We start from the raw sequence: 27,653 nt of genomic DNA, 5'->3' as shown, positions 1-27,653 counted from the left end.
GCTTAGCTTCTCGGTTGTTTTTAAATGCTGATTCTTTGACGACATAGCACCCCACTCAGCGCGTCCATTTCCACTAGGCATCAGCTCGTCGGCAAAGCGGCAGATCGATGGCGGCCTTCGCGCGCCCCGGCCACCACCTCCCCCTCGTTTTGCCTCCTCTCCCGCAGCCGCCGGCGACCACCACCTCGTTATCGTTGAACCACCTAGCGCAACGCCGCCGCGGTACTCCTCGCCGCCACGTCGTCGTCGTCTCCAGCGCCGGGGGAGGTGGGAGCAGCTCACCGCCGGCGCCCGACGACGACCCCGGCAACTTCGACAAGCACGAGTACCGCCGCAGAATGATCCGCCAAGGCAACTACAACCGCAAGAGCTTCGGCCACGAGATCCTCGGCGCCATAAACCTCGAGTACACCAGTAAGCTATTAGGGTGATGCTCCGGTGCACTCTACTTGCAGTATTCTACTACAAGTAGAATTAATCTCGACCGTTTATTTAAAAGGGCAGGTAAGTAATCTCCTAATATAGTTTAGGGGTAATTTTGGCATGGGATGTTTTGTTCGGTTCGCATCACATCAGGTTCGGTGGATGGGCACGGCAGGCACAACAGGCGATTGCTGCAGCATGGTGTCGTCGTCTCTCGCCGGCAAGGGCCACAGCGCGGTGTACACCACCGACGGGGCACGGTTCGAGGGTGCCATTGGTGTACCTTTGCACGGTGGTTTTCGGCGAGCTCCTCGCCATGTCTCAAGAGGAATTTGGCTTCGCCGGCGATGATGGCAGGATCACGTTGACGTGCGATGCATCAGTGATAGAGTACGTCATGTGCTTGATTAGCAGAGATGCCTCTGAAGAGGTTGAGAGGGCGTTCTTGAGCTCCATGGCAAGTTCTTGCCATAGTGTCGAAGGAATCAGCCATTAGTTTTCCACTGTGTCGGAGAATGGCGAGCTGCTCGGGATCGGATGCCACGGCCGGCCGAGGTAGGTCTCCACGCTGCTGCCGGCGGGGGCACCGCGGAGGAGGTCGGTGTCAGCGTAGATGCTGCAGTCCTGGAACGAGAAGCCTGTGGCGCGGGACTGGGCGGTGATGGTGTTCTGCTGGCCGCGGAGGGGGAAGCGTGCGACGATGTCGCAGTGCTGGAAGACGGCGGTGGCGTCGCCGAAGATGAGTTAGATATTGATAAATTATGATAATACCCCTGCACGAATTATTATCCCTGAACGAATATACCCTTGCACATTTCTACTACCACTAACTCTGGTGGGAGTAGAAATAAATCACAACCCTACAATTAAATATGATGAACTGCTCAGATTGCTTTCTACTCCAAGTAGAAAGCACCGGAGCAGGACTCAAGCTATTATACCCATACTGCCTCACAAATTAAACTGATCAATTTGTAGATCAAACAAACAAAACAATCGAGTTCGTCATCGATCAATTGGCGTTTGATGCTATCGATGCATATTGCGTGAAGGCGAGCTGATCAGCGAGATGGAGAGGAACGGGGGAGAGTACGTGACCATGGACGGGTTGGTGAGGCTGATCCTGGCCGAGGCGCACGGCTTCTGCCTCGGCGTCGACAACGCCGTGCGCCTCGCGTACGACGCGCGCGTCAAGTTTCCCGACCGGCGGCTGTGGCTCACTAACCAGATCATCCACAACCCAACCGTCAGCGAGGTACAACAACCTAGCTACAGAATTTCAGCTTGATTAATTGATCAAACTTGAGCAGGATACAATTAATTTTGTATATGTTGGATTTACTAGCTGCATGCAGTCGATTCATCTAGCTAACGAACAAGTTAATTCATGCTTAGATTGATTGATTGTGGTTTTTGGATAGATGTTGAGATCTAGGTGCAAGTTGTCTTTACCACTTGGTTTAGAATTAGTGTACGAAGATAATTTTTTCTTTGACGAGTGCTTGTGCTTTTTCTCATGAAGTCCTTCTTTAGACTTTGCCCGGTCCCTCTTTGCTTCATTCGATCTTATGTGTGTGTAAGGTGATTAACAAGAGATGTACAATTACTACCTCGTTAGTTTGGATTTGCAGAGATTGGATGAGATGGGAATCAAAATCATCCCGGTTGTTTCCGGTGTAAAAGATTTGAGTGTTGTTGAAGATGGCGATGTGGTCATTTTTCCAGCGTTTGGATTTACAGTGGATGAGATGGTCACGCTAAACAGGAAGAACGTGCACATAGTTGACACAACCTGCCCTTTGGTCCTAAAGGTAACTATTTTCATTTCATTGGCTTGTTTTTCTTTTCTTTCCTTTCTTTTTTTGTGTGGGGGGTCTCTATGATTATATATATATATATATATATATATATATATATATATATATATATATATATATATATATATATATATAGAGCCTTTTTATTTTAAAATTTTAAAAATAAACCAATTGGAAATTTGTTTCTAAGATCTAAAATTTTTGACCACGCTAGCCAGATTGATGTGATAAAACAACATTGTCATGCCGGTCTACCTGACGTGACAACATTGTTTGGCCACGCTACCTTGGCTGGGGTGGCAGGATAAAACAGCTACACCCACTATGTGTGGCATGTCAATATTGTTTTGCCACACCAGACGGGATGGCGGGTAGCCAAAAAGTTTAGATTTTAAAAATAAGTTTTGGAATGGTTTATTTAAAAATTAAAAATGTTCAACAAAGATAAAAAATTGGTCTCTATTTGGCTTTATACTCCCTCCGGGCTGATAATACTTGTCGTTTTAGACAAGGGTGAGGCCAAACTTTAAAATATTTGATTATAAATCATTTTAAAAATATTTGTCTTTCAAATATGGTGACTACATGTATAGATTAGTCTTAAAAAGTAATTTAATAAGATCATATATGACGGAGCGTGGGGCTCCTCACCGGGAGACCGCGCAGGCCCCCCTTTGCCGGTTCGGCCGGGGGCGCTAAGTGAGGTTCTTCGCCCTCGATCTGAGGAACGTCAGCGAGAGAGAAAATGCACAAGACACGGGCGACGTAGACAGGTTCGGACCGCTGAGAAGCGTAACACCCTACTCCTGTGTTCTGGTGGATCTGTGCGTGAAGGAATACAGAGAGCCGGAGAGCGAGAGAGAGTTTTTGCTCTAGAACCCCTTTCCCAGAGTCCCAACCCCCTTCTCTCCCCCTCCTTTCTCCTAGGCCTGGGCCTCCTTTTTATCTGGTCAGGGGTCACCACATGGGCCTCTAGCTGCCTAAGAAGGGAAACATGCTTTTTACAATGAGGGCTAGTCTACAGCCGGAAGTGACCTCTGACAAGCAGAGCCCACGCCTCCTGCCCCGCTCGCCTGCTTTCCCGGTGGACGCCCATTTCAACCTTCATTTAATGGCTAGCGACTTCCTTGCCATACTTGCGCTGAAGCCTGGAATGGATCTGACCGGGACTAACATACCAACTGCAGGAGTTAGCACGCCGGCTCCGGCTAGGGACGAGAGCCAGGAAGCTCTCATCATTCCGACGGGACGGGGCGAGGCGTGTGACAGGCCGCCTGTTGCCACCTAACCCGCGATCTGACCGGTCTGTGACCGGTCACACACTGCGACCGGTCACGGACCGGATAAGCGTGCGCTGCGCCGCATTAAATGCGGCGTGGCGCGCTCGTCCAACCTGCTATAAATGCGGTTAGGTGAGCCCGCTGTGCTCACCTAACCCACACACGTGGCGCCAAAACCACAGGGGGTCGGGGCGCCCCAGCCCTCGGGGCCGAAACGGGAGCGGCCCGACCCCTCGGGGAGACAGAGGGAGGGGTGGCCACGTCACCGTCGGGCCCGACCCCCCCGAGGGGGTCAGGCCACGTGGGTGACCGCGGCTACCCAAGCCTCTAGTCACGATACCCCCGGCCCCATGTCACCGACAGTAGCCCCCGGCGTTACGCCAGGGCGATCGCCCCCCTCGAGGGAAGCGCTCGGGCGTGACGGCACTCCTTAGGCCCGGTGACAGGTGGGGCCGGTCCCTACAGGCGGGCAGAAACCCAGCGGTCGCAAATCGCGCGCATCGGCAAGGGAAAACCGACCGACAATAATGAGCGGCCTCTTTAAGACCGCTACATTACTCGAGCAGCGCGCGAATCGGGACGAGCCGGTTCGTTTCGCCTGGAGACATGATGATGGCGCTTTTCACGGTTGGCGACCATAGTTAATGCGCGCACAATCTGCCCCATCTCAACCGCCACGGCCGCACATTTGCCGCGTGCGCCGCAAACGGGCGAGTGGGGTTAGTGGAGGCGTGGGCGCGAGAAACGAGGGGGCGAGGTAGTGGGCACGGGAAGCGAGGAGCCGGGCATAGCGTTGGCAAGGGTGTAAAGACGCCGAGGAAGGGATTCGTTTCTTTCCTCTCGCCACTCTTCCCCTTGCCTTCGCCACTTGTGCTCTAACTCTTCGTTTCCTGTGCCCTACCCTTGCCGCACTCGCTCGCCCTCAAGCTCCTCCTCCGCCGGCGTCATGGCACGGGGCTCCGCACCGCTCGACGGTAGCGTGCTGCCGCCTTCCCGCATCGTGAGCGAGAGGCAGGCCGGGCTGCCGCGCCGATTCATGCCGGAATCTGCCACCGGCCGGGAGGTGGTTGCGCTGGGCGAGGGACGCCCGGCGCCACACTACCCGGGGCGGTCCGTCTTCTTCCTCTCTTTCGCAATGGCGGGGCTGGTCCCGCCATTCTCTATTTTTTTCATGGATATTCTGGAGTTTTATGATCTCCAGATGGCGCACCTCACCCTCAACGCGATAATGACGTTGGCCATCTTCGCGCACCTGTGCGAGATGTTTATCGGGGTGCGCCCATCTCTCCGGCTGTTCCGGTGGTTCTTCACCGTACAGCCGGTGTCGCCGCCGACGGCAGTCGGTGGCTGCTACTTCCAGCCGCGGGGGCAGGTGCTGAACCGCTACATTCCCTGCGTCCTCCGCAAAAAGTGGGACGACTGGAAGAGCGATTGGTTCTACACCCCCCTCGCCGACGAAGCGCGCCTCCGACTTCCGAGCCAGCCCCCGGCGCAGGCCTCCAGCTGGCGGGCGGCGGTAGATCTGGGAGACGGCTACGACGCCGTTCTTGACCGCCTGGCGGGTCTGCGATCCCAGGGGCTCACGGGGGCCATGGTGTTCGGCGACTACGTTCGTCGCCGGATCGCGCCGCTTCAGCGGCTCGCCCGGGGCGCCTGGGAGTACACCGGGCTCGAGGACTACATGAGGACCCACCAGGGGCGCAAATGGGACTGGGACCCTGAGGACTTCAGGATGGTGGTCCAACGGGTGCTGAATCTCAGCTCCGTGGAGGCATCCCTCATCCCCCAAGGGGTCCTCCCCCTCTGCTGTGATCCAGAGCGCGCCAAGATCCTGGCCATCATGCAGGCGGTCAGGGCGTCGGGGGAGCGGGCCCCCCGAGGCCACGATGGCGCGGGCGGGAGCCGCAGGGGGGAACAATCTACCCCGGGAGGGGGTCGTGCTTCTGGGCCCCGCGACGGGGGCCCGGGGGCAGCCGCCCTGCCGACGCCTGGGGGAAGAGGAACCAGGAGGGTACCCCTCCCCCATCTCCTCCCCGAGGGGGCGGGGCAGTGCGTGCCAGCAGCAGGCGCCCGGAGGGTGCCGTGCCGACGCCGCAGCCCGAGGGGGAGCGAAAGAAGAAACGGCTCCGCAAGATGGGGGGGATCGTGCCATGCCGGGGGAACCTCATCTCGCCCCCGAGGTGGTCATTTAGCCGACCTCCCCGCAGGTTCGTCCCCGCGCCCACCGCGGCCGTATTCATTCTCCCATCTCCCAAGGCGAGTTTTCACTCACCCGTTTCTTTTTGTCTTCTGGTTTTTCTTCTGCCTCAGCGAGATCCCGTCGCGCCCCCCCCGCCATTCCAAGTCCGGCCGGTCTGAGGCCGAGGAGACGGCGACCGCGGAGGCCCGGAGGCGGGAAGCTGACCGGCGAGAAGCCGCAGACCGCCACCGGGAAGCCGAGGAGGCTGCCCAGGAGGCCGTCCGGGTTCGCCAGGCTGAGGAGGCCGCTCAGGAGGAGGCCAGACTCCGCCGGGCCGGGGAGTCCGTCCGAGAGGCAGAGGCGGCGCGCGCACGCCAGGCGGCCTGCCAAACCCCCGACCCGACTCCGCCCGAGGCGACGATGACTTCCGAGGCCACCCACGACGAGGCCGCGGGCGCGCCGCTCGGGCCCGACCCCTCGGGCGACGCTTGGGACGAGCCAGCTTCGGGGGACGCCCCCGAGTCCGGCACGTCGATCGGCGGGCCGAGCCGCGCGACACCCACACCGAGGGGGCTCTCCCCTCTGCCTTCCGCTGCCCCACTGAGCGCGGAGCCCCTCCTGCAGGCCTTGGCCGCCGCGAACAGCACGGTGCTGGACGGGTTAAGTGCCCAGATGGAGGCCCTGCAGGCGGAGTGGGCGGAGCTCGACGCGGCGTGGGCGTGCGTCGAGGTGGGGCGGCGCTCGGTGGAGGCCATGGTGGAGGCGGGCCGCAAGGCACACTGTCGGCACGCCTCACAGCTCGAGGCCCGTCGTAGGGACCTGGCGGAGATCGCCAGGGAGGTGGAGGAGGAGCGGGAGACTGCCCTCATCGCCACCGCCGTGCTCGACGAGGCGCGGGACGACCTCCGCCTCCAATACGGGAGCCGGGCGACGGAGCTAGAGGAGAAGCTCGACGCCGCCCGGGGAGTCCTTGACGCCGCCGCTGCCCGGGAACGGCGGGCGGCGGAGAACGAGGCGGCGTCCCGGCAGCGCGAAGAGGGCCTTGAGGCTCGCGCCACGGCGCTGGAGGAGCGCGCCCGCGCCCTGGACGCGAAGGAGAGAGACCTAGCGGACCGCGAGGCCGCCGTCGCCACCCGGGAGGCAACACTGGCGGCGCACGAGGCCGCCTGCGCCGAAGAGGAGTCCGCACTCCGCCTCCGCGAGGACGCGCTCACCGAGCGGGGGCGAGCTCTCGAGGAGGCCGAGGCCGCGGCGCAGCGGCTGGCGGACAGCCTGTTCCTCCGCGAGGCAGCGCGGGAGGAGCAGGCACGCCGCAATCTGGAAAGCGCCCGCGCCGAGAGGGCCGCACTGGATCAGCGGGCCGCTGAGCTCGAGGCGCGGGCGAAGGAGCTGGACGCGAGAGCGCACAGCGGCGGGGCGGCCGCGGGCCACGGCGACCTAGCCGCCCGCCTCGCAGCCGCCGAACACACCATCGCCGAGCTGCAGGGCGCGCTGGACTCGTCCGCCGGGGAGGTCGAGGCTCTCCGCTTGGCGAGCGAGGTAGGGCCCGGCATGCTTCGGGACGCCGTCTCCCGTCTAGACCGCGCCGGGCGGCAGGCGGGCCTCTGGGGCGGGCGATACGCGAAGTACGCCGCCAACCAGGGGGGCCTCGCCTAGCGCCTCTCAGAGATGGCCGGGGCCCTCGAGCGGCTCCCCGAGGAGCTCGAGGAGACGATCAAGTCATCCTCGAGGGACCTCGCCCGGGGGGCGGTGGAGCTCGTACTGGCAAGCTACCAGGCCAGGGACCCTGACTTCTCCCCGTGGGCAGCGCTGGAAGAGTTCCCTCCCGGAACCGAGGACGGCGCGCGCGCAGGTCCGGGACGCCGCCGACCACATCGTCCACAGCTTCGAGGGTACGGCCCCTCGGCTCGCGTTCGCGCTCGACTCCGACGAGGAGGGCGGTGACGACGGTGCGGACGACAGCGACGACGAGGCCGACGACCCGGGCGCGTCGGAGTGAGCCCCCAGGCCCCCGCCAATATTAATAACTTTTCCTTCTTCTTCCGAGGCCTTCGGGCCCCCTTCTTGTATAGACTGATTTAATCTGCAATCAAGTAAAGAGGAAATTTCTGCGTCAGTTCTGTTTGTTGTGTGTATGAGACGAGGATGGTCTGTGCCGCGGTCCTTCTGTGTCTTGGCTTGAACAAGGGCTCGTGCCCAGGTCCCAGCCTCAAACGGCGCGGGTCGGGGCTAGTGCCTGGGGAGATCCTCGTGTCGAGACTGGCCAGGCCGGGAGCGCGGTGACCGAGGGTTATGGATGACCCGATTGTGGGCCTTTGCCGATTCCCCCCCGAAGTTCACCACGCCCCGGGGCACGGCTCGGTTCTGGGCCCCGTTTGGCGATTTTAGCCGGCCCGGGCCACCGAGGGCAGGGTCGAGCACGAGCGTGCTAATTCAAGCCAAGATTCTTCAAAAGGAAACGATGGCACAGACACAGTTCTCAAGAAATCGAAAATGCTTTTATTGAAATACAGAAGAGAAAAAAGGTAAGTATATGCATGTGGTAGCCCCCGGCCAACCCTGCACGCCCGGGGGGGGGGGGTGCGGGGTTGGCCCGAGCCCGAGACATGACACCCGACCCCCACTAGGGGTAGAAGCGACGAAGGTGTTCGATGTTCCATGGGTTAGGCAGCTCTGTGCCGTCGCCCGTGGCCAGCCGAATGGAGCCCGGCCGGGGGACGCCGATCACTCGATACGGACCCTCCCACATTGGTGAGAGCTTGCTCAGTACAGCACGCGTTTGGACGCGGCGTAGGACGAGGTCGTCGACGCAGAGTGATCGGGCCCGGACGTGGCGCTGATGGTAGCGCCGCAGGCTCTGCTGGTAGCGCGCGGCTCGGAGGGCCGCGCGCCGCCTTCGCTCTTCCAAATAGTCGAGGTCGTCTCGGCGAAGCTGATCTTGATCAGCCTCGCAATACATGGTGACCCGAGGGGACCTCAGGGTGAGCTCAGATGGGAGGACCGCCTCCGCGCCGTAGACGAGGAAGAAAGGCGTTTCCCCGGTTGCTCGGCTTGGCGTGGTTCGGTTCGCCCAGAGCACCGCTGGCAGCTCCTCGATCCACGAGTCGCCGTGCTTCTTGAGGATGTTGAAGGTCTTGGTTTTGAGGCCCTTGAGGATTTCCGCGTTGGCGTGCTCCACTTGGCCATTGCTTCTGGGGTGGGCGGGGGAGGCGAAGCAGAGCTTGATGCCCATGCCTTCGCAGTAGTCACCGAAGAGCTCACTAGTGAACTGGGTGCCGTTATCCGTAATGATACGGTTAGGCACCCCAAACCGAGCAGTGATGTCCCTGATGAATTTAAGCGCGGAGTGCTTATCGATCTTGATGACCGGATAAGCCTCGGGCCACTTAGTGAACTTGTCGACAGCGACATACAGATACTCGAACCCGCCCGGGGCCCGCCTGAACGGACCCAGGATATCGAGCCCCCAGACAGCAAACGGCCACGAAAGAGGTATGGTCTGCAGGGCCTGGGCCGGCTGATGGGTTTGCCTGGCGTGGAACTGGCACGCCCTGCACCGTCGGACCAGGTCGACCGCATCGTTGAGAGCCGTTGGCCAATAGAAACCCTGGCGAAAGGCCTTGCCAACCAAGGTGCGTGAGGCGGAGTGGGCTCCGCACTCGCCTTCATGGACATCGGCGAGAAGCTCGACGCCTTGTTCCCGAGGAATGCACTTCAGGAGGACTACGTTAGCCGCGCGCCGATAGAGGGTCCCTTCCACCAGCACGTAGCGCTTGGAGATGCGCCGGACGCGTTCACTCCCTTCGCGGTCCTCGGGTAGAGTCTTATCTGCGAGGTACGCCTGGATCTCAGTGATCCAAGCAATCAATCTAGGGGAGCTGGGAGCGCTCCCCTCGGGTCCCGAGGCCTGGACTCCGACGGGCCTCGGGGGCCGTTCAGGCGCGTCCGTCTCCCCTAGGGGGTCGGGTCACGCCGACGGCTGGGCAAGCCTTTCTTCAAAGGCGCCCGGTGGGGTCTGGGCTCGCGAGGAAGCGAGCCTTGAGAGTTCGTCGGCGACCGCGTTATCCCGTCTGGGCACGTGCCGAAGCTCTATCCCGTCGAAATGGCGCTCCATACGCCACACTTGGCGCACGTAAGCGTCCATCTGCGGGTCAGAGCACTGGTACTCCTTACAGACCTGGTTAACGACCAACTGGGAGTCGCCTAACACCAGGAGGCGGCGGATCCCCAGTCTAGCTGCCACTCTGAGTCCCGCAAGGAGTCCCTCGTACTCCGCCATATTGTTGGTCGCCCGAAAGTCGAGGCGGACCAGGTATCTGAGGACGTCTCCGCTCGACGAGGTCAACGTGACCCCCGCACCGGCGCCCTGAAGAGACAGGGAGCCGTCGAACTGCATCACCCAGTAGGCGGTGCGAGGCAGCTGCGAGGGGCCCGAGCTGGCCTCGGGGGCGGAGACGGGCTCGGGAGCTGGGGTCCACTCCGCCACAAAGTCGGCGAGGGCCTGGCTCTTGATCGCGTGGCGTGGTTCAAAGCGCAAATCGAATTCAGAGAGTTCGATTGCCCATCTCACCACCCGTCCAGTACCCTCTCGGTTATGCAAGATTTGGCCGAGGGGGTAAGATGTAACCATCGTGACCCGATGCGCCTGGAAATAATGGCGCAACTTCCTCGAAGCCATTAGAATAGCGTAAAGCATCTTCTGGGCCTGAGGGTATCGGGTCTTGGCGTCCCGGAGGGCCTCGCTAACGAAGTAGACGGGCCGCTGCACCTTTCGGCGGGGCCGATCCTCTTCGCTAGGGGCCGCATCTCCAGGGCGCTCTTCGTCCGAGAGGCCACGCGGGGCGCACTCGGCTTCTGTGCCGACGACCTCGGGGTCAGAGGGCGACAGGCGCGGCCTTCCCGCAGTGGCCCCGGGGCCATCCTGGGGGTCGGGGGCGCCTGGCACCGTCGGACAAGCAGGCGGAGGGCCAGCTCCGGCCGTCGGGGGCCTTGGGCCGCCGTTCGGCTCGGGGGCCTCTCCTCCCTGCTCTCTCCCGGGTCGAGTCGACGCAGGGTGGGGATGCGCGGAGTGAGGGTTGTCCTCGTCGCGCTCCACGACCAACGCCGCGCTGACCACCTGCGGGGTTGCCGGCAGGTAGAGTAGCAACGGCTCATCTGGCTCCGGGGCGACCAGGACTGGGGGAGAACTGAGGTACGCCTTCAACTGAGTGAAGGCCCGCTCAGCCTCCTCCGTCCAGGTAAACGGCCCGGAGCGTTTGAGGAGCTTAAATAGGGGCAGTGCCTTCTCTCCCAGCCTCGATATGAACCGACTTAGGGCGGCCATGCAGCCGGTGACGCACTGCACATCCCTAAGCTTGCTGGGGGGGCGCATCCGCTCTATAGCTCGTATCTTCTCGGGGTTGGCCTCGATGCCTCGGGCAGAGACCAAGAACCCGAGAAGCTTGCCCGCAGGCACGCCGAACACGCACTTATCGGGGTTCAGCTTTATGCGGGCGGAGCGGAGACTTTCGAAAGTTTTCGCTAGATCCGAGAGTAAGGTCTCTTGGTTGCGCGTCTTCACAACCAAGTCATCAACATAGGCCTCAACATTGCGTCCTATCTGGCTACCCAAAGAAATTCGAGTAGTACGTTGAAAAGTAGGACCTGCATTCTTTAACCCGAAAGGCATTGTCGTGTAACAATAAGTTCCTATGAGGGTAATGAATGCAGTTTTTTCCTCATCCTCCCTAGCCATGCGAATCTGATGATAACCAGAGTATGCATCTAGAAAACACAAAAGGTCGCACCCCGCGGTGGAGTCGACAATCTGATCTATGCGTGGCAAGGGGTAAGGGTCCTTAGGACATGCCTTGTTAAGGTCGGTGTAGTCGATGCACATCCGAAGCTTGCCGTTCGCCTTGGAAACGACGACCGGGTTCGCCAGCCACTCCGGATGGATGACCTCACGGATGAATCCGGCCTCCAGAAGTCGCGCCACCTCCTCGCGGATGAAGGCTTGACGTTCCGGGGCCTGCCGCCGCACTTTCTGCCGGACCGGCCTTGCGCCCGGCCGCACGGCGAGACGGTGCTCAATCACCTCCCTGGGGACCCCGGGCATGTCCGCCGGTCTCCAGGCGAAGACGTCGGCGTTTGCCCGCAGGAAGGAGACGAGCGCGTCTTCCTATTTGTCGTCCAGAAGACCACCGATTCGTGTGGTCTTGGACGGGCCGTCGCCTAGGGCAACCTCCTTGACCGGGACCTCGTCGCACGTGACCATCCGCTGCCTTGGGGCGGCCGGGAAGGAGGTGGCGAGCCTCTCGTCGCCACCCGCGGGCTTGGACGCCGCGGCGAGGTGGTCCGCGCGCTGCTCCATACAAGCAAGCGCGACTTTGAGGTCGCCATGGACGGTGATGGGGCCACCGGGGCCCGGCATCTTCATCTGGAGATAGGCGTAGTGGACCACCGCCATGAACTTCACCAACGCGGGCCTCCCCAGGACCGCGTTGTAGGGCATACTGAGGTCCGCCACATCGAAGTCCACCTGCTCCGTGCGGAAGTTGGCGGAACCACCGAAGGTGACCGGGAGGTCGATATGACCCAGCGGCCAGGTGTGCCCCGGCGTCACACCGATGATCGGCTGGGACGGCCGGAGCACCATCCCCGGGGCCTTGATGGCGTCAAAGGCTGCGGGGGAAAGGATGTTGAGGGCTGCACCCCCGTCTATGAGGACACGCCCCAACTTCACATTGCAAACGGTGGGGGAAACCACCATCGCGATCTGTCCTCCCCGGGCAACGCACGGCGGGTGGTCGGTCTGGTCGAAGGTGAGGGCAACCTCCGACCACCGCACCCGTCGCGTCGCCTCATGGGTAGGGGCCGCGGCCAGAAGCTCTCGCTTCATGGCCTTGAGGCTCCGGCGAGAAGCGTGAGCGCACGCTCCCCCATCGATGGTGGCGACGGTGGCCTCAGGCTCCTGGAACCCCAGGTCATCGTCGCCATCGTCGATGTCCTCGGCGGTGGCCTTCTGCTTGGCCTCACCTCGCCGGTTGCCGGCGGGAGCCGCAGGGGTCTTGCCCTCACAGCGCTCATGCCTCTTCTCCTCCTCCCACTTCCTCGTCCGCTCAGCCAAACTTTTGACCACGCGGCAGTCCGCGAGGTCGTGGAGGGAGGTGTTGTGCACGGTACACCACTTGCCGGTTGGGCGCTCCCTGCTGGGAGCGCCGGCCTCCTTCTTTTTGTCGCTCGCAGGCCTCCCCTTTCGGGGGGCCCGCGAAGCGCCCTCGACGGCGAGGACATGACCCTCGTCGTCGGAACGGGCTGACCCCTTCTTCCTCCTCCTGTCCCGCCACCCTGACCGAGCGGCGGACCCGGGGGCGGCCGGAGCTACCACACCAGAACCGGAGGAATTCCAGGTCCAGGCCTCCTCCTTGCGAGCCACACTGTCCGCGAGCTCAAAAAGCTGTGCGGTGGTCTGGGGCTCCTTGGAGGCGATCTTCTCGAGCATGCGGTTGTGCCGCATGCCCCCCCTGAACGCGTAGATCACCGCGTGTGCGGGAATGCAGGGTATGGTGTTGCGGACTTGACAGAACCGCTGAATGTACGAGCGAAGAGACTCATCGTCCCTTCGCTGTACCGCATGCAAGTCCGCTTCTTCGCCTGGGCGCGGATATATGCCCTGGAAGTTCGTGGTGAACTGCTGGCACAAATCCTCCCAAGAGTGGACCGACGCGGGTGGCAAGTTCATTAGCCAACCCCGCGCCTGACCCTTCAGGGCCATGGGGAAGAAATTCGCCATGACCCTGTCGTCACCCCCGGCGGCCTCGATCCCGGTCGTGTAGATCTGGAGAAACTCGGCGGGGTTGACGCTTCCGTCGTATTTTTCGGTGATGGTGGGCCGGAACCTTGGGGGCCAACGGACGTTCCGAAGGCTCGCCACAAAGGCTCGACAGCCGGCACCGCCAACCGGGGACACGGGGGGCCGGCCCCCGTGCCCGGACCGAAGTGGCGCTCCGGACGAGGAAGCGCCCTCCGTTGCGTGGGCGGCGCGACGAGCGTCGCGCCGGCGCTCAATATCGAGGCGGGCATCCGGCCCCCCACGCACATCTTCTTGGGTCGGAGGCGTTGACGAGGGAATGGCGGACGAACGGCGGGTAACGGCCGCCGCTCGCCGCGCCCTCCGCCTCGACGACATGGAGCCGGCGGCGGCTGCGCCAGAGGCCTCGGTGGCGGAGGACCGCCCGCCGGCGCCTAGGCGCTGCTGCGCCGTCATGACCAAGTCGGCCACGTCATCCAGCCAACGTCGGGCTGGAGTCTCTGGATCGGGGACGACGGGCGGGTGACGCAGGAGCGCGCCCGCAGCCTGGAGCGCGCCCTGGGGCGTGCCGCCATCGCCGTAGACGAGGCGGCGACGCGCCCCGTCTCGCCGTCCTCCCCCGTCGCCCGCGGGCGGCGAAGTCGCGGATCCTTCGACCTCCCCGAGCGCCTCCCCCCGCCCAAGATTTCGGCGAGAGGGGGACGGTGGGGTGCGAGCCCGACGGCGCGGGTTCTGCTCCCCGTCGTCACCGCTAGCGTTCGGAGAGAGGCTGTGCGCCACTGCCCGTTCGGCCATTGGGCTGAGCGGGAGAAGCTTGGCGCACACGAAAGAGGACGAGGGCTTAGAAAGACACGCGCGCCCCCTACCTGGCGCGCCAGATGATGGAGCGTGGGGCTCCTCACCGGGAGACCGCGCAGGCCCCCCTTTGCCGGTTCGGCCGGGGGCGCTAAGTGAGGTTCTTCGCCCTCGATCTGAGGAACGTCAGCGAGAGAGGAAATGCACAAGACACGGGCGACGTAGACAGGTTCGGGCCGCTGAGAAGCGTAACACCCTACTCCTGTGTTCTGGTGGATCTGTGCGTGAAGGAATACAGAGAGCCGGAGAGCGAGAGAGAGTTTTTGCTCTAGAACCCCTTTCCCAGAGTCCCAACCCCCTTCTCTCCCCCTCCTTTCTCCTAGGCCTGGGCCTCCTTTTTATCTGGTCAGGGGTCACCACATGGGCCTCTAGCTGCCTAAGAAGGGAAACATGCTTTTTACAATGAGGGCTAGTCTACAGCCGGAAGTGACCTCTGACAAGCAGAGCCCACGCCTCCTGCCCCGCTCGCCTGCTTTCCCGGTGGACGCCCATTTCGACCTTCATTTAATGGCTAGCGACTTCCTTGCCATACTTGTGCTGAAGCCTGGAATGGATCTGACCGGGACTGACATACCAACTGCAGGAGTTAGCACGCCGGCTCCGGCTAGGGACGAGAGCCAGGAAGCTCTCATCATTCCGACGGGACGGGGCGAGGCGTGTGACAGGCCGCCTGTTGCCACCTAACCCGCGATCTGACCGGTCTGTGACCGGTCACACACTGCGACCGGTCACGGACCGGATAAGCGTGCGCTGCGCCGCATTAAATGCGGCGTGGCGCGCTCGTCCAACCTGCTATAAATGCGGTTAGGTGAGCCCGCTGTGCTCACCTAACCCACACACGTGGCGCCAAAACCACAGGGGGTCGGGGCGCCCCAGCCCTCAGGGCCGAAACGGGAGCGGCCCGACCCCTCGGGGAGACAGAGGGAGGGGTGGCCACGTCACCCTCGGGCCCGACCCCCCCGAGGGGGTCAGGCCACGTGGGTGACCGCGGCTACCCAAGCCTCTAGTCACGATACCCCCGGCCCCATGTCACCGACAATATATTTGTTAACACTTTTATACATATTATAATGAAAAATAATGGTCAAAGTTGTTTTTTTGAGACCGTGTTCTTATCCAAAACGACAAATATTATCAACCCGGAGGGAGTACATATTTAGTTATTGATCATGTTGTCTTTGTTTACTAGTGTTCCCTCCATTTCAAGGCTTGTCCTAAGTCAAACATTTTATTATGACTATTATTTTTTATAAAATCATATAGTTTAGCATCACAAGATTTATATTTTTAGATTCACCTTGAGAAATACTTTCATAATAATTGTCAAAGATAGACATGTTTGAATTAGTATAAATCTAGAACGGCAAGTAATTTGAAACGGATGGAGTATTAAGTTTGCACCATGCCACTATTATCAGTCTCCTCTTTGGGCTGACAAACCATGTAAATATTGAAATCTTAGGTTGTGCACATGACAGAAAGGCATATAAAGGGTAACTACACTACGATTATCCATGGAAAATATGCCCACGAAGAGACTGTTGCAACCGCCTCTTTTGCAGACAAGTACATCATTGTGAAGGACATAACTGAGGTACATTTTTTTAAATTGCAATTCATTTTTATGAAGTTCAAAATAATGATTTTTGTGAAACAGGAACTGTTTTCAGTTTCTAAATATAGGTATTGTATCTCTATGATTATATTGTGATCATTGTTATATATAGGCAAAGTATGTGTGTGATTACATTCTTGAAGGCCAACTTGATGGGTCCAGCTCAACAAAAGAGAAGTTCCTTAAGGTAAGGGCTTAGAAGAATCATGCTTTACCGACATGTTAGAATCACCTGATTGTAATATTGGAGACGCTTGCGATTACAGAAATTCAGATATGCTGTCTCTCCAGGATTTGACCCTGATATTGACTTGGAGAGAGTAGGCGTTGTGAATCAAACAACAATGCTTAAAGGAGAAACTAAAGAAATTGGTGGGTTAATTTGACTTCGATTTTTCGGTCTTATTTTTTAGAAAATGGATTAAACAGGCCTTTTCATCCAAAGCGAATGTAAACAACCAATATTTTCAGTCTTATATATAGTCGTAGTCATCCGATCAATTATACTTAAAAGGGATTTGTTAGCTCTTTGCAAATTTACAATCAAACTATGTCTTTTTAGGAATACTCATTGAGCAGACAATGATGAGTAAGTATGGTCTTGATCAGAACAACAAGCAAGAACATTTCGTCAGAGTCGGCACCATTTGCAATGCTACTCAGGTGATCTTTTTTTCCTATTTGATTTTTGACTCTAGAAAAGATTTTCCTCGGTAATCTCTATTCCACATCTATAATATAACTCGACAATATTGATCACACATTTTGCCTCGGAGAATCAGGAAAGGCAGGATGCGATGTACAAATTGGTAGAGAAGGAAGTTGACCTCATACTTGTCGTCGGAGGATGGAACTCCAGTAACACCTCCCATTTGCAAGAAATTGGAGAACTCAGTGGCATTCCTTCCTACTGGGTCGATGGTGAGCAGAGGATTGGGCCAGGGAACAAGATCAGCTACAAACAAAAGGTTTGCTTCCTTAACACATCTGATACATTTATCTCTCATGCTTATAATTCATGATGTACTTAGGTCTTGGGTGTTGTATATAGGTGTTTTGATTGCTTTGGTGTTTTCAAGTGTTCAATGTAGCTATGGGGAATGATATTGAGGTGCCTGTAGAATGGTGTTTTCAGTGTGTAACTCTTTCATGGTTGATGTGTATCTCTTCTTGATCAATGAAACGAGGCAGAACTTTTGCCTTTGTTTCAAAAAAGTAATTCATGATATACTTCTTCTGTAAAATGGAAGATAACTATACTGTGAGTCTATTAAAGATGACAATGGATGTGTTTATGTTATTTACTGAATGTGTGCAATTGCATGGCAGAATGGTGAACTTGTTGAGAAAGACAAATGGTTACCCCATGGAGCAATCACAATTGGAGTCACCTCTGGAGCCTCTACTCCAGACAAGGTATATCTATGCATCTAATCCGATTTACACGCTGAATTAATAAATATCCTATCAAGTACTACAAATGTTTTGCCCATAAGTGCTCCAGTGCTAGTATAACCATGGGACTAAATATCTGCACTAAATAATATGCCAGGTCGTTGAGGATGTGCTGCAGAAGGTGTTTGAGATAAAGCGTCAGGAGCTTGGTGAAGCGACAGAGCAATAGATGAGATCATGAGACACTGTTGCAGGCGCACAGAGATGAGCAAGCACAAGGAGACATGAGATGCTAGTATGGTCAGATAAAGATACAGAAGAAATAAGATCGGCTGATTGAGAATTTGAGACTTGAGTTCATAGCATGAACTATTTGTGCATATTTGGTGATCTGGGAAGGCATACTGATAACTTTGAGTTGCAGCCTTGCAGGGCGAATGTAAAATACTATTCCCTCCATCGTATAATATACTACCTCCGTCCTAAAATAAGTGCAGCCATGAATTTCCGCGCTCAACTTTGATCGTCCGTCTTATTTAAAATTATTTTATAATTAGCATTTTTGTTGTTATAAGATAATAAAACATGAATAGTACTTTACTCGTGACTTATGTTTTTAATTTTTTTTAAAAAAAATCAAATAATACGAACGGTCAAAGTTGGGCGCGGAAAACCATGGCTGTAATTATTTAGGGACGGAGGTAGTAACAACATAGAATCGAATAAGATACAGTCTAATACTACGAGTTTAAACAGGAGCGGAGGGAGTACAAGTAGATAGCATCATAGAAATCACTTGGAACGTTTCTTGTTGCTGTTGCTGTGGTACTTCCGGGATGTGGATGCAAGCAAATCCCGGCACATCCACGTATGCGGGCTGGGAATTCGGCCCATCTAAATAAGGCCTTACTTGGGCGTTAAGATGTGGGTGTGGCCTATGGGCTCTGATGGGCTACGATTTGCTTTAACCACAGGAGACAAAACAAGGCCGTGTTTAGTTCTTTTTTAATTTTTTTTAAGTATACGAACACATATTTTAAGTATTAAACATAAACTAATAACAAAACAAATTATAGATTCCGCATGTAAACTGCGAGACGAACCTATTAAGCCTAATTAATCCGTCATTAGTAAATTTTTACTGTAACATCACATTAATCAAATCATGGCGTAATTAGGCTTAAAAGATTTGTCTCGCGATTTACCTGCAAACTATGTAATTATTTTTTTTCGTCCACATTTAATACTCCATACATGTGTTCAAATATTTGATGTGATAGAATTTTTGAAAGTTCGAAGGTAACTAAACACAGCCTAAGGCCTGTAAAATTGGTAAGGCCGGTTACATTTGACCATAGTTACTCACGATTAGTTGCGGTCTCTGTGTAAGAAATATCATTGACTGCCAGTAACATATGTTAGAGACCAAAACTGATTTTCTTCAATTGAGCAACCGAAATACTACCAAGTTTTTCCAATAAAATCGAATCTTACTCATGGTAAATTGGTACTTAGTATCAATTTGGATGTACTTTGACATTGAGTTTCTCATGCTTAATTGTTGTACTAGGCACGAATGGACGGATCGGTGTGAATCTGTCGCGTACAGCTGAAGCACAAAGGTCAAAATCACGAAGCATTCGGTTTCAGAGAGTGTGCGTATATCTTTATTTTTTTTTCTATGCATGCGTAAGGCCGTCCGTTTCACGTGTTTGGGTCGATTTCAAAGTCAGGCCACGCTTTCCACGCACATGTAGAAGACCATGCAGGCAACAGAACGTGCAGTGAACCTATTAACGAAACGCATTTTTTTTCAAGTGGAACACATGTTCCTGATTTTTTTTTCACAGCGATCAAACTGGTTTCTATAAAAAAAATCTACGAATTAATCCGTACCGCATGCCAAATAACGCATTAGGAAAGAAATCGTGGTTCGGTGATAGAAAGATGGCAAACCGATGAGATGATTTTTAACGCTCTTTTCTTACATCGAGAATGGCATCATCAACCAACAACGGCCTCCAGAAATATGTTTTTAGTGCTATCGAGATTTTTTTTTATTTTTGGAACTTTTAAGCTCCGGCTGAGTGCTCTTCCACAGATGTGTCACAAAGCGATCGATTAGCCGCCGGGCCATCTCTCTTTCATCGCAAACTGACGCGCGCACAAAGCACACAAAAATTCTATCTGAAAAGAAGAACACACGAAAATTCAGGCTGGTAAAAAAATAAAAGACGAGAGATTGTGGCGCTGGGGTCCTCAGAATTTCGCGCGGTCAGAAAAACGTGGCTCGATTGTTCCGGAAATTTTCTGCTCCCGGCGCGCTGACCGTCGCCTAGTCTGGGCCGTCCGGCTTGCTTGCTAGTGACAGGAATATGCCTCCCCTACCACGGAGCCCCCGGCGTTTTGGCAGTTGCAAAATTCTCATCCCACCCCTGCTACTATGCAAAAATCACTGCAAAGAAAATGTTATAATGTATTCCCTCTGTTACTAAATAAAGTATTTCTGAAAATCTAATAACATAGGAATGTAAGTATTTTCATTCAATCAGATGCTTATGATGGAAATTCAAGCAATTCAAATTTTGAGAAATAATGTGACAACTGCCAAGGAAATCTTTCACAATATCTTTAACCTTTGCTAAAAATGACTAGAAATGATTATACCCCCTTCGTCCCACTATCTAGGTTTTCAAGGATTCAAAAATTATAACATAGTAGTATATGTATTTCTGTGATGTTACTCTTTCCATCCCATAATACAAAGGATTTTACACATTCTAGTACTACGAATCTGATCAGACAGCATGTCTAGATTCATATTAGATATGTTACGTCCCTCCAAAATCTCATATATTTTGGGATGGAGGGAGTAGTTCAAATACATGAAAATCAATGCATTTTCAGCCAGTTAGGCCCTATTTAGATTCCAACTTTTTTCTTCAAACTTCTAACTTTTCCATCACATCGAACTTTCCTACACACACAAACTTCCAACTTTTCCGTTACATCATTCCAATTTCTTCAAACTTCCAATTTTATCGTGTAACTAAACACAGCCTTAGGTGCTTGGAAGAAGAATCTAAGCAATTCAAAATTCAACAACTAACATGACGGAAAAGAAATATTTTCTCATAACATTATTATTTGCTGAACGATCTAGAAATACTTACATACTACTTCAGTCCAAAATAAACCAACCTCGTACGGAACGTAGGTTAGTTTATTTTGGAACGGATGGAATACGGTAATATCGATATAAGTGGAGGGTGTGTCCTGTAAAAACATCAGTGAGTTGAACAACAATTTGAGGCCACAGGGATAAGAGTGGCCGAGCGTGGGGAGATCCCAACTCCGAATCCGACGCACCCACACCCATCCACTCCAGAGCTCCCCGCGGCACTTGGCACCACCACCACCACCACCGGCATCCGGCGGCGCGGGCGGTGATGGCGACCATCACCACGCAGCTCCGGTCGGCCCTCCTCTCGCCGGCGGCCTCGCCGAGCCGCCGTGCCAGGCGCGCCCCGTCGTCCGTGCGGTGCGACTCCTCGGCAGCGTCGTCCCTGTCCGCCTCCGCGTCGCTCGACGCCGACTTCGACAAGAAGCAGTTCCGCCACAACCTCACCCGCAGCGACAACTACAACCGCAAGGGCTTCGGCCACAAGAAGGAGACGCTCGAGCTCATGAGCCAGGAGTACACCAGTATGATTTCCTCTCCTTTCCCTTTCTTTTTTTTTCTCTTCTTGATTGGGGGCTCACCGGCGGCGGCGTGTTCTTGGTCTCAGGCGACGTGATCAAGACGCTCAAGGAGAACGGGAACCAGCACACGTGGGGCCCCGTGACGGTGAAGCTGGCGGAGGCGTACGGCTTCTGCTGGGGCGTCGAGCGCGCCGTGCAGATCGCCTACGAGGCGCGCAAGCAGTTCCCCGACGATCGCATCTGGCTCACCAACGAGATCATCCACAACCCCACCGTCAACAAGGTGATTATGAAATCCTCCCCTATCCATTTCGTTTGATTCAGGCGTCGACTCGTCTCCATGGGGATGAATTTTGTGGTTTTTCCCCTTCGTGAATGCCCGCCTCCTTCCACGAACTGAGTTTGTTGCGTATGAGGGGATAGATTAGCGTCTGCGTGTGCGTGGTAAAATGATCTATTTGGTGCAAATGAGATTTGGAGTAAAATCCTACCAATTTCTAGTTGAGAAAGTGTTCACAGCGAAGAGTGGCCACCAGATTCTGCGTTTTAGACTTTTATACCCCCTTGATTACCCAATTAACTAGTTTCTTTTTATCTGCTGCTTAAGAGTATTCAATCATCTGTGCTTCGCATGACAACGGACTCTGGAATTGGAAGTGACTTGAATTCGACTCCTGCTATTGTGTTTGCAGCGATTGGAGGACATGGGCGTCCAAAACATTCCTGTTGATGCAGGTATTAAGGATTTCGATGTTGTCGAGCAAGGGGATGTTGTCGTATTGCCTGCATTTGGAGCGGCCGTGGAGGAGATGTACACGCTGAATGAGAAGAAGGTGCAGATAGTCGATACAACGTGCCCTTGGGTTTCAAAGGTGGGTTTCCCTTTTGAAGATCACCTGATCCTTTCTATGTCGCTCTGAGATTATCAGAAATCAAAGGTATATCTGGTTGATGAACTCCACTACTATATATAGGTGTGGAACATGGTTGAAAAGCACAAGAAGGGTGACTACACTTCTATTATTCATGGAAAATACTCCCATGAAGAAACTGTTGCCACTGCTTCCTTTGCAGGGACATACATCATTGTTAAGAACATAGCAGAGGTATGTTTGATGCATTTAATTTTTTCCTATTGCATTGACTTCCATGTTGAATACATTATTTGGCTCAAATAACAAAATATTATCAATTGTAACAGGCTAGCTATGTATGTGATTATATACTTGGTGGCCAACTTGATGGTTCTAGCTCCACAAAAGAGGAGTTCCTTGAGGTAAAGCCTTTCTTGAATCATCTTTTTTTTTTTGCCCTGTTATGTTGGAAAGAAATGCCAATGTCTAATCGAATGTTTTATCAACAACTGCAGAAATTCAAAAATGCTGTTTCTCCAGGATTTGATCCTGATGTTGACTTAGTGAAAGTTGGCATTGCCAATCAAACAACAATGCTTAAAGGAGAAACTGAAGAAATTGGTTCGTATGCTAGCAGATGCTAATTGCCATTAGCTTCATGCCTGTTAGTTTGTGTTATTATATACAGTACAATTTGGTTTTAAATATCAAATTTGACTATAATGCTGTATAACTAACAGGGAAGCTTGTTGAGAAGACAATGATGCGTAGGTTTGGAGTTGAGAATGTCAATGACCACTTCATTGCCTTCAACACTATCTGTGATGCCACACAGGTAAACTTTGTTGTACTATTAAGTCATTTATGGCTCCATTGTAATCTGCATAAGTAACCTTGTTCGAGCATATTCCTACAAACTTTGTGGTGTTTTTGGATACAATCAGATCATAGTCTATGTTTGGTTCATATATTGGTGACACCCTTCCCCTTCATATATCAGGAAAGACAAGATGCAATGTACCAGCTAGTGAAGGAGAAAGTTGATCTTATTCTGGTTGTTGGAGGATGGAACTCCAGTAACACCTCTCATTTGCAAGAAATTGGAGAACTCAGTGGAATTCCGTCTTACTGGATTGACAGTGAACAAAGGATTGGACCTGGAAACAAGATCAGCTACAAGTTAAATGTATGTTGTAATACTCATATCTCATCAAGAATATTCTTTTTTCTTCAAAAAAAAATGTTAGTGAATATTATGAAAGAATAGTGTAGATTTTTTTTTGGCAACCAATAAGCAGAATTCTGACAAAATAAGCAGAAACATCAATTGAAAGTATAGTCTTATCACTGAAATCTGAATCATTTTAACAGCATGGCGAGCTTGTCGAGAAAGAGAACTGGTTACCAGAAGGCCCTATCACAATCGGAGTTACTTCTGGCGCCTCAACTCCGGACAAGGTAATACGGCTAACCTGGATTATGTTTTTCTTTTGTACGCAGCCTGCTTGTCTTCTGCACATATTTCTGCACAGTGGTCACTGGATAAAACTAAAAACGCATAACTTTCCTTCTTATGCAGGTTGTTGAGGATGCGTTACAGAAGGTGTTTGAGATCAAGCGCCAGGAAGTTTTGCAGGCCGCGTAAATTTTCATCAGGTTTGGTCACGGTAGCTGATGGCTTGGTGAAGGTTAATAGAACCAGTGCACAAGCGATGTCTGTACAGTAGTGAAGAATGCTACGCTTTTAGGAGCGCATACTACGGCATGTGCTGAGATTTACGTAGTATGTTGGGGGCAAATGTTGTAATCAATTATCACACGAAGAACAGTTGCTGTATCGGCTGTCATAACTTTCTGACCCCCTCAAATAACGTTGCAGAAGTATCTTTCTTCGGTATAAATATCACCCAATTTGTTAGCTAGTACTATTTGATAGAGCTCAAATGCAGGACTCCCTGTATATATATGGCAAGTACAAGAAATGCAGGGTTCCCTATGTATAACATTAAGTTCAGAACCAATCTTGATATGCCACATATGTTGTTATAAAATTCCATTTCTCTCTGCAACTTTCATACTGTAGTAGTATTGTTCTTCAGCTTTTGAACAAAAAAAAATAATCAGTAGTAGCAGCTGTTAGCTCACGACCATTCTGTGTGTGTGTGTGTCGCCTCACTCCCATGACTTGACACACTGGGAGTGCGGCGGCCACCTGAGCACCGGCGACGCGCCGTCGCCGTCGAGGCGCCGCCGCGCCGCGGCGAGGACGGCCGCGAGGTCGGCGACCTTGGCGCGCATGGTCCGGCAGCAGTTGGCGTGCACGGTGGCGACCTCGCGGGCGTCGCGGCTGTCCTGGCAGAAGCCGCTGAAGCGCGCCGTGTCGAGGACGCGGGCGCGGACGCCGAGGCGGCGGAGCGCGCCGCGGCGCTTCATGTCGTTGAGCACGTCCTGCTCCTTCATTCCCGCCGAGCGGTCCCGCGCCGCGTGCCACTCGTCGAACAGCGCCGCCGTGCGGTTGTTGGAGGCCACGAAGAAGAAGCCGGTGTTGAGCTCGTTGCCGGCGATGTCGCCGGGGCGGCCGTTGAACTGGTCGGAGCTGATCAGGAGGTCCTCCTCCTCCGCCCTGTACTCCAGCCTCGACAACGGGTTCCTCAGCCACATCACATCCAAATCCTTGCGTATTTAACCAATCACAATTAAGCTAAACATCATACTATACAAAATGAAATGACGCATGGAGTAGCATTCTTGAATGTACAATTATAAGCAAAAACACAATCTTGCGGTTGCCTGATTTATTTTGATTTTTCAATTGACAAAACTCGCCTAATAATGTATAAACAGAACTTCATTTTGCTATTGATCAGCTGCATAATATTTTGTTATTTGTTATTAGTTAACTAAATTGTATAAGCTATTATATGTTTGATCCATCCATTGATTAATTATTAAGGCAAAGTTTGTACGCGTGTATTATGCATGAAACCGAGAGAATAGTCGCGTACGGTGAAGATGAAGCTGTAGCCGAGCTTGAGGACGTCGCCGAGGAGGCGAATGCGTCGCCACATCATGCGTATGAAGCCGTCGGACATGTAGAGCTGCTCCGACGAGAGGTCGTCGGCGCCGTCCTGCGCCGCCGGGAGCTGGTAGCACCGGACGCCGCCGAGGCGCCTGCAGCGGAGGAAGGCCGGCCGGTCCATGGCGACGAGGAGGACGTGGGCGATGAGCTGCTCGGTGCCCTCCCCTTCCCTCATGCTCCGGAGGAAGAGGTCGAGCAGGCCGCCGTCCTCGTCGGCGTACGCCCTGTTCAGCACGCTCACGATCAGCGTCCCGTTCGCGTACGCCGCCCCGCGCACCGCCGCCTCCAGATCGTCGTCGCCGGCGTCGACCTGGTTCGGCCATCGACGTGACAATGTCCCAAGAAGTAGTGAGTTAATTAGTGCTCATGCTAATCACTTCGCGGCGGCTGATTGGTGAAGTTGTTAGTGTATTACCGATGAACGACGGCGGCGCCTCACGCTGAAGAACTCCTCCTCCGTGTCGCCGTCGCCGGCGGCCGGAGAAGATAGAAGGTACGTGCCGACGATGACGAGGAGGCAGATGGCGACGACGGCTATGGCGCGGCCCAATGCGCAGTGCTGCCGCAGACCAGCCGGCGCCGACATGGCTGCTGGATATCGAGTCGGTTGCACTCCTCAGTGTTAGAGTGAAGCCTTTAGCTCTATTGCCATGGAGAATTGTGAGGTTGAAGCCGAGAGACAAGCGGGATCGTATGAGTAGCGGGGTTGTTAGTTCAGTTAATGATGATTTCAAAAACCAAAAGGACATACGCGTGTATGTGCTCATGTGGATATTGAGGTAAACCTACCAACCTCTATGTTACAACTTGCAAGCCTGGTTTGAAACATGTTCAATTTATAGAACTCCACAGAAACAGTTTGTTTTCTCCCAGTAACAGAAGATCCTCTCAATGCCTATACGCAATGGGATTAGTAGCATCATTGTCATACACCCAATCCCATTCTGACACTTTTTTGAACGACTCGTACGAGACGATGCGAAGTTTTATTGATAGAGCAGGAAAAAATTACAAGATTATAACCCTGTAGGGTCGTAACCAGGAAAAAGGAAAAATATACCACCACCCACACACCGACATCGCCAACACACAAGCCCAGGAGAAGACTAGCACCAGATCGGCCGCCGCTAAGCATGACCGACCGCCACTAGACCAACAAAGAGACCCAGACGAGATCGCCCCGTAAGGGATGCCAAAACGACGTCTTCAAGAAGAGAAGCGATGAAAAAGCCGCCGCCGCCGTCCGTCGGGACTCGAAGGAACTAAGATTGGGCTTTCGCCCGACAATCACCCTTGAGGGGTGAGAGAGCACGACAACGCCCTCAGGAGGGGGAATGAACCATCGTTATCGGTCCGGCCAAGGCCGAACTGAATTTTCACCCGCCACTCACTACCTGCAAATCCACAACTGACACACTGATGCCCCACCACCACACAAGCTCTGCCGACCTGTGGGACCCCTGCACCGGCGTCCCTCGCCGGCCAGCCTTCGAGTGCCGAAGATCACGCCACACCCACCGGCAGCTCCTCCTCACACCGAGGTCGCCTCCTCCACCGCCGGCCGCGCCTCTCGCGCCAAGCCGGCCTCCTCCATCGGACGCGCCTCTCGCGCCAATCCGGCCTCCCTCCATCGGTCGCGTCTCTCACGCCAAGCCGGCCTCAATCTCCGCCGCTCGTGCCTCTCGCGCCGAGCCGGCCTCCGCTGCCATCGGCTGCGCCTCTCTACGCCAAGCCGGTCTCCGACCCTCCACCAAACAATGCCGTGCCGGCCAAATGTAGCCGTCTCCCACGCTATCGGCTAGCCGTCTGAGGCCACCATGCCTCCGGTGACCGCAATCACGGCCACCACCACCACAGCCGCTGTTGTTGAACGCCTAGCCACTTCGTCGTCGCCATCCTCACCGTGCACCTCCACTTGTTGCCACCAGCGACCCACATCTACCGACATCGCCAGCGCCTCCACAGCCACAGCCGCCGGCAAGTCGGCCGCTGTCGCCGCTGCCACCGACGCCAGCCACCGCCTCCGCGAACAGCCGCCACTGCCAGCAGCCGCTTCGCTGTCGCCGTCCGCCACGTCGCCGCCAAGTCCTCCGTCGGCGTCGTCAGCCGTCGTCACCACCGCCAACTGCCGCGACCACCACCGTCGCTGCTATCGCCAGCCGTCGCAAGTCAGCCGCCGTCGCCGACCACCACCGCCGGCCACCCTCTAGATCCGGCCACCGCAGATCTGGGGGAGACCGCCGCCGAGAACCGCGCGGTCGCCGCACAGGGATCACCGCAGCCGCCTTCGCGCTCTTTGCCGACGCCATCCCCGCCGCCTGCAAGCACCATCGACCGGTGCCTGCAAGCACCATCGGTCGGCGCCGCACGCGCCTGCCTTCGCCGTCGCCCTCCCCGCCACCGTTGTTGCCGTCCTCCCCGCCGCCAGCTGCTGCCGTCGCTCTCCCCGTCGCCACCCCGCCAGATCCGGCCGGAGCAGCCCGGATCTAGCGGCCACCACCGCCCCGTCGTGGGCGCTCCCCTCCGCGAGTGCCCGCTCAAAGAGAGGTCGCCGGCTTCATCCTTCTCCGCCTCCACCTCTCGTGCGCCCATCTCGACGTTGACGCTGATCCGGCCAGCTCCACCTTTAGGTCCGCCCGCACCAGAACCGGGGGTGGCCGCC

General features: G+C 55.0%; 3 protein-coding genes and 1 pseudogene across 3 annotated transcripts; 2 read left to right on the top strand and 2 right to left on the bottom strand.

Moving 5' to 3' along the window:
• The first annotated feature begins 107 nt into the window (after positions 1-107).
• Positions 108-17,844, top strand: LOC4334004 (4-hydroxy-3-methylbut-2-enyl diphosphate reductase, chloroplastic-like). The gene is made up of 11 exons (XM_026023778.2): positions 108-427; positions 577-880; positions 1,460-1,678; positions 2,055-2,234; positions 15,809-15,940; positions 16,074-16,148; positions 16,228-16,333; positions 16,524-16,624; positions 16,744-16,929; positions 17,291-17,377; positions 17,514-17,844. The coding sequence occupies exons 1-11, from the start codon at positions 108-110 to the stop codon at positions 17,583-17,585; spliced, it is 1,782 nt and encodes a 593-aa protein (XP_025879563.2). The 3' UTR covers positions 17,586-17,844.
• A 2,849-nt stretch (positions 17,845-20,693) lies between these two features.
• Positions 20,694-23,976, top strand: LOC4334003 (4-hydroxy-3-methylbut-2-enyl diphosphate reductase, chloroplastic-like). Its single transcript, NM_001402247.1, has 10 exons — positions 20,694-21,061; positions 21,145-21,341; positions 21,751-21,930; positions 22,033-22,164; positions 22,260-22,334; positions 22,428-22,533; positions 22,653-22,747; positions 22,913-23,098; positions 23,284-23,370; positions 23,492-23,976. Exons 1-10 carry the CDS (start codon positions 20,806-20,808, stop codon positions 23,555-23,557), a joined length of 1,380 nt encoding a protein of 459 aa, NP_001389176.1. The 5' UTR covers positions 20,694-20,805; the 3' UTR covers positions 23,558-23,976.
• On the bottom strand, positions 23,822-25,629 carry LOC4334002 (uncharacterized protein At1g28695). Its single transcript, XM_015777112.3, has 3 exons — positions 25,407-25,629; positions 24,918-25,301; positions 23,822-24,585 (listed from the first exon to the last, which is right to left on the bottom strand). The coding sequence occupies exons 1-3, from the start codon at positions 25,575-25,577 to the stop codon at positions 24,085-24,087; spliced, it is 1,056 nt and encodes a 351-aa protein (XP_015632598.1). The 5' UTR covers positions 25,578-25,629; the 3' UTR covers positions 23,822-24,084.
• A 603-nt stretch (positions 25,630-26,232) lies between these two features.
• LOC136355762 (uncharacterized) lies at positions 26,233-26,820 on the bottom strand (annotated as a pseudogene).
• Between the last annotated feature and the right edge of the window lie 833 nt (positions 26,821-27,653).

This window comes from Oryza sativa, chromosome 3 (assembly GCF_034140825.1).
Source record: "Oryza sativa Japonica Group chromosome 3, ASM3414082v1".
Lineage (NCBI taxonomy): Eukaryota > Viridiplantae > Streptophyta > Magnoliopsida > Poales > Poaceae > Oryza > Oryza sativa.
Note: the sequence above shows the minus strand (reverse complement) of the source record. Positions and strands in the feature narration are given on the sequence as shown.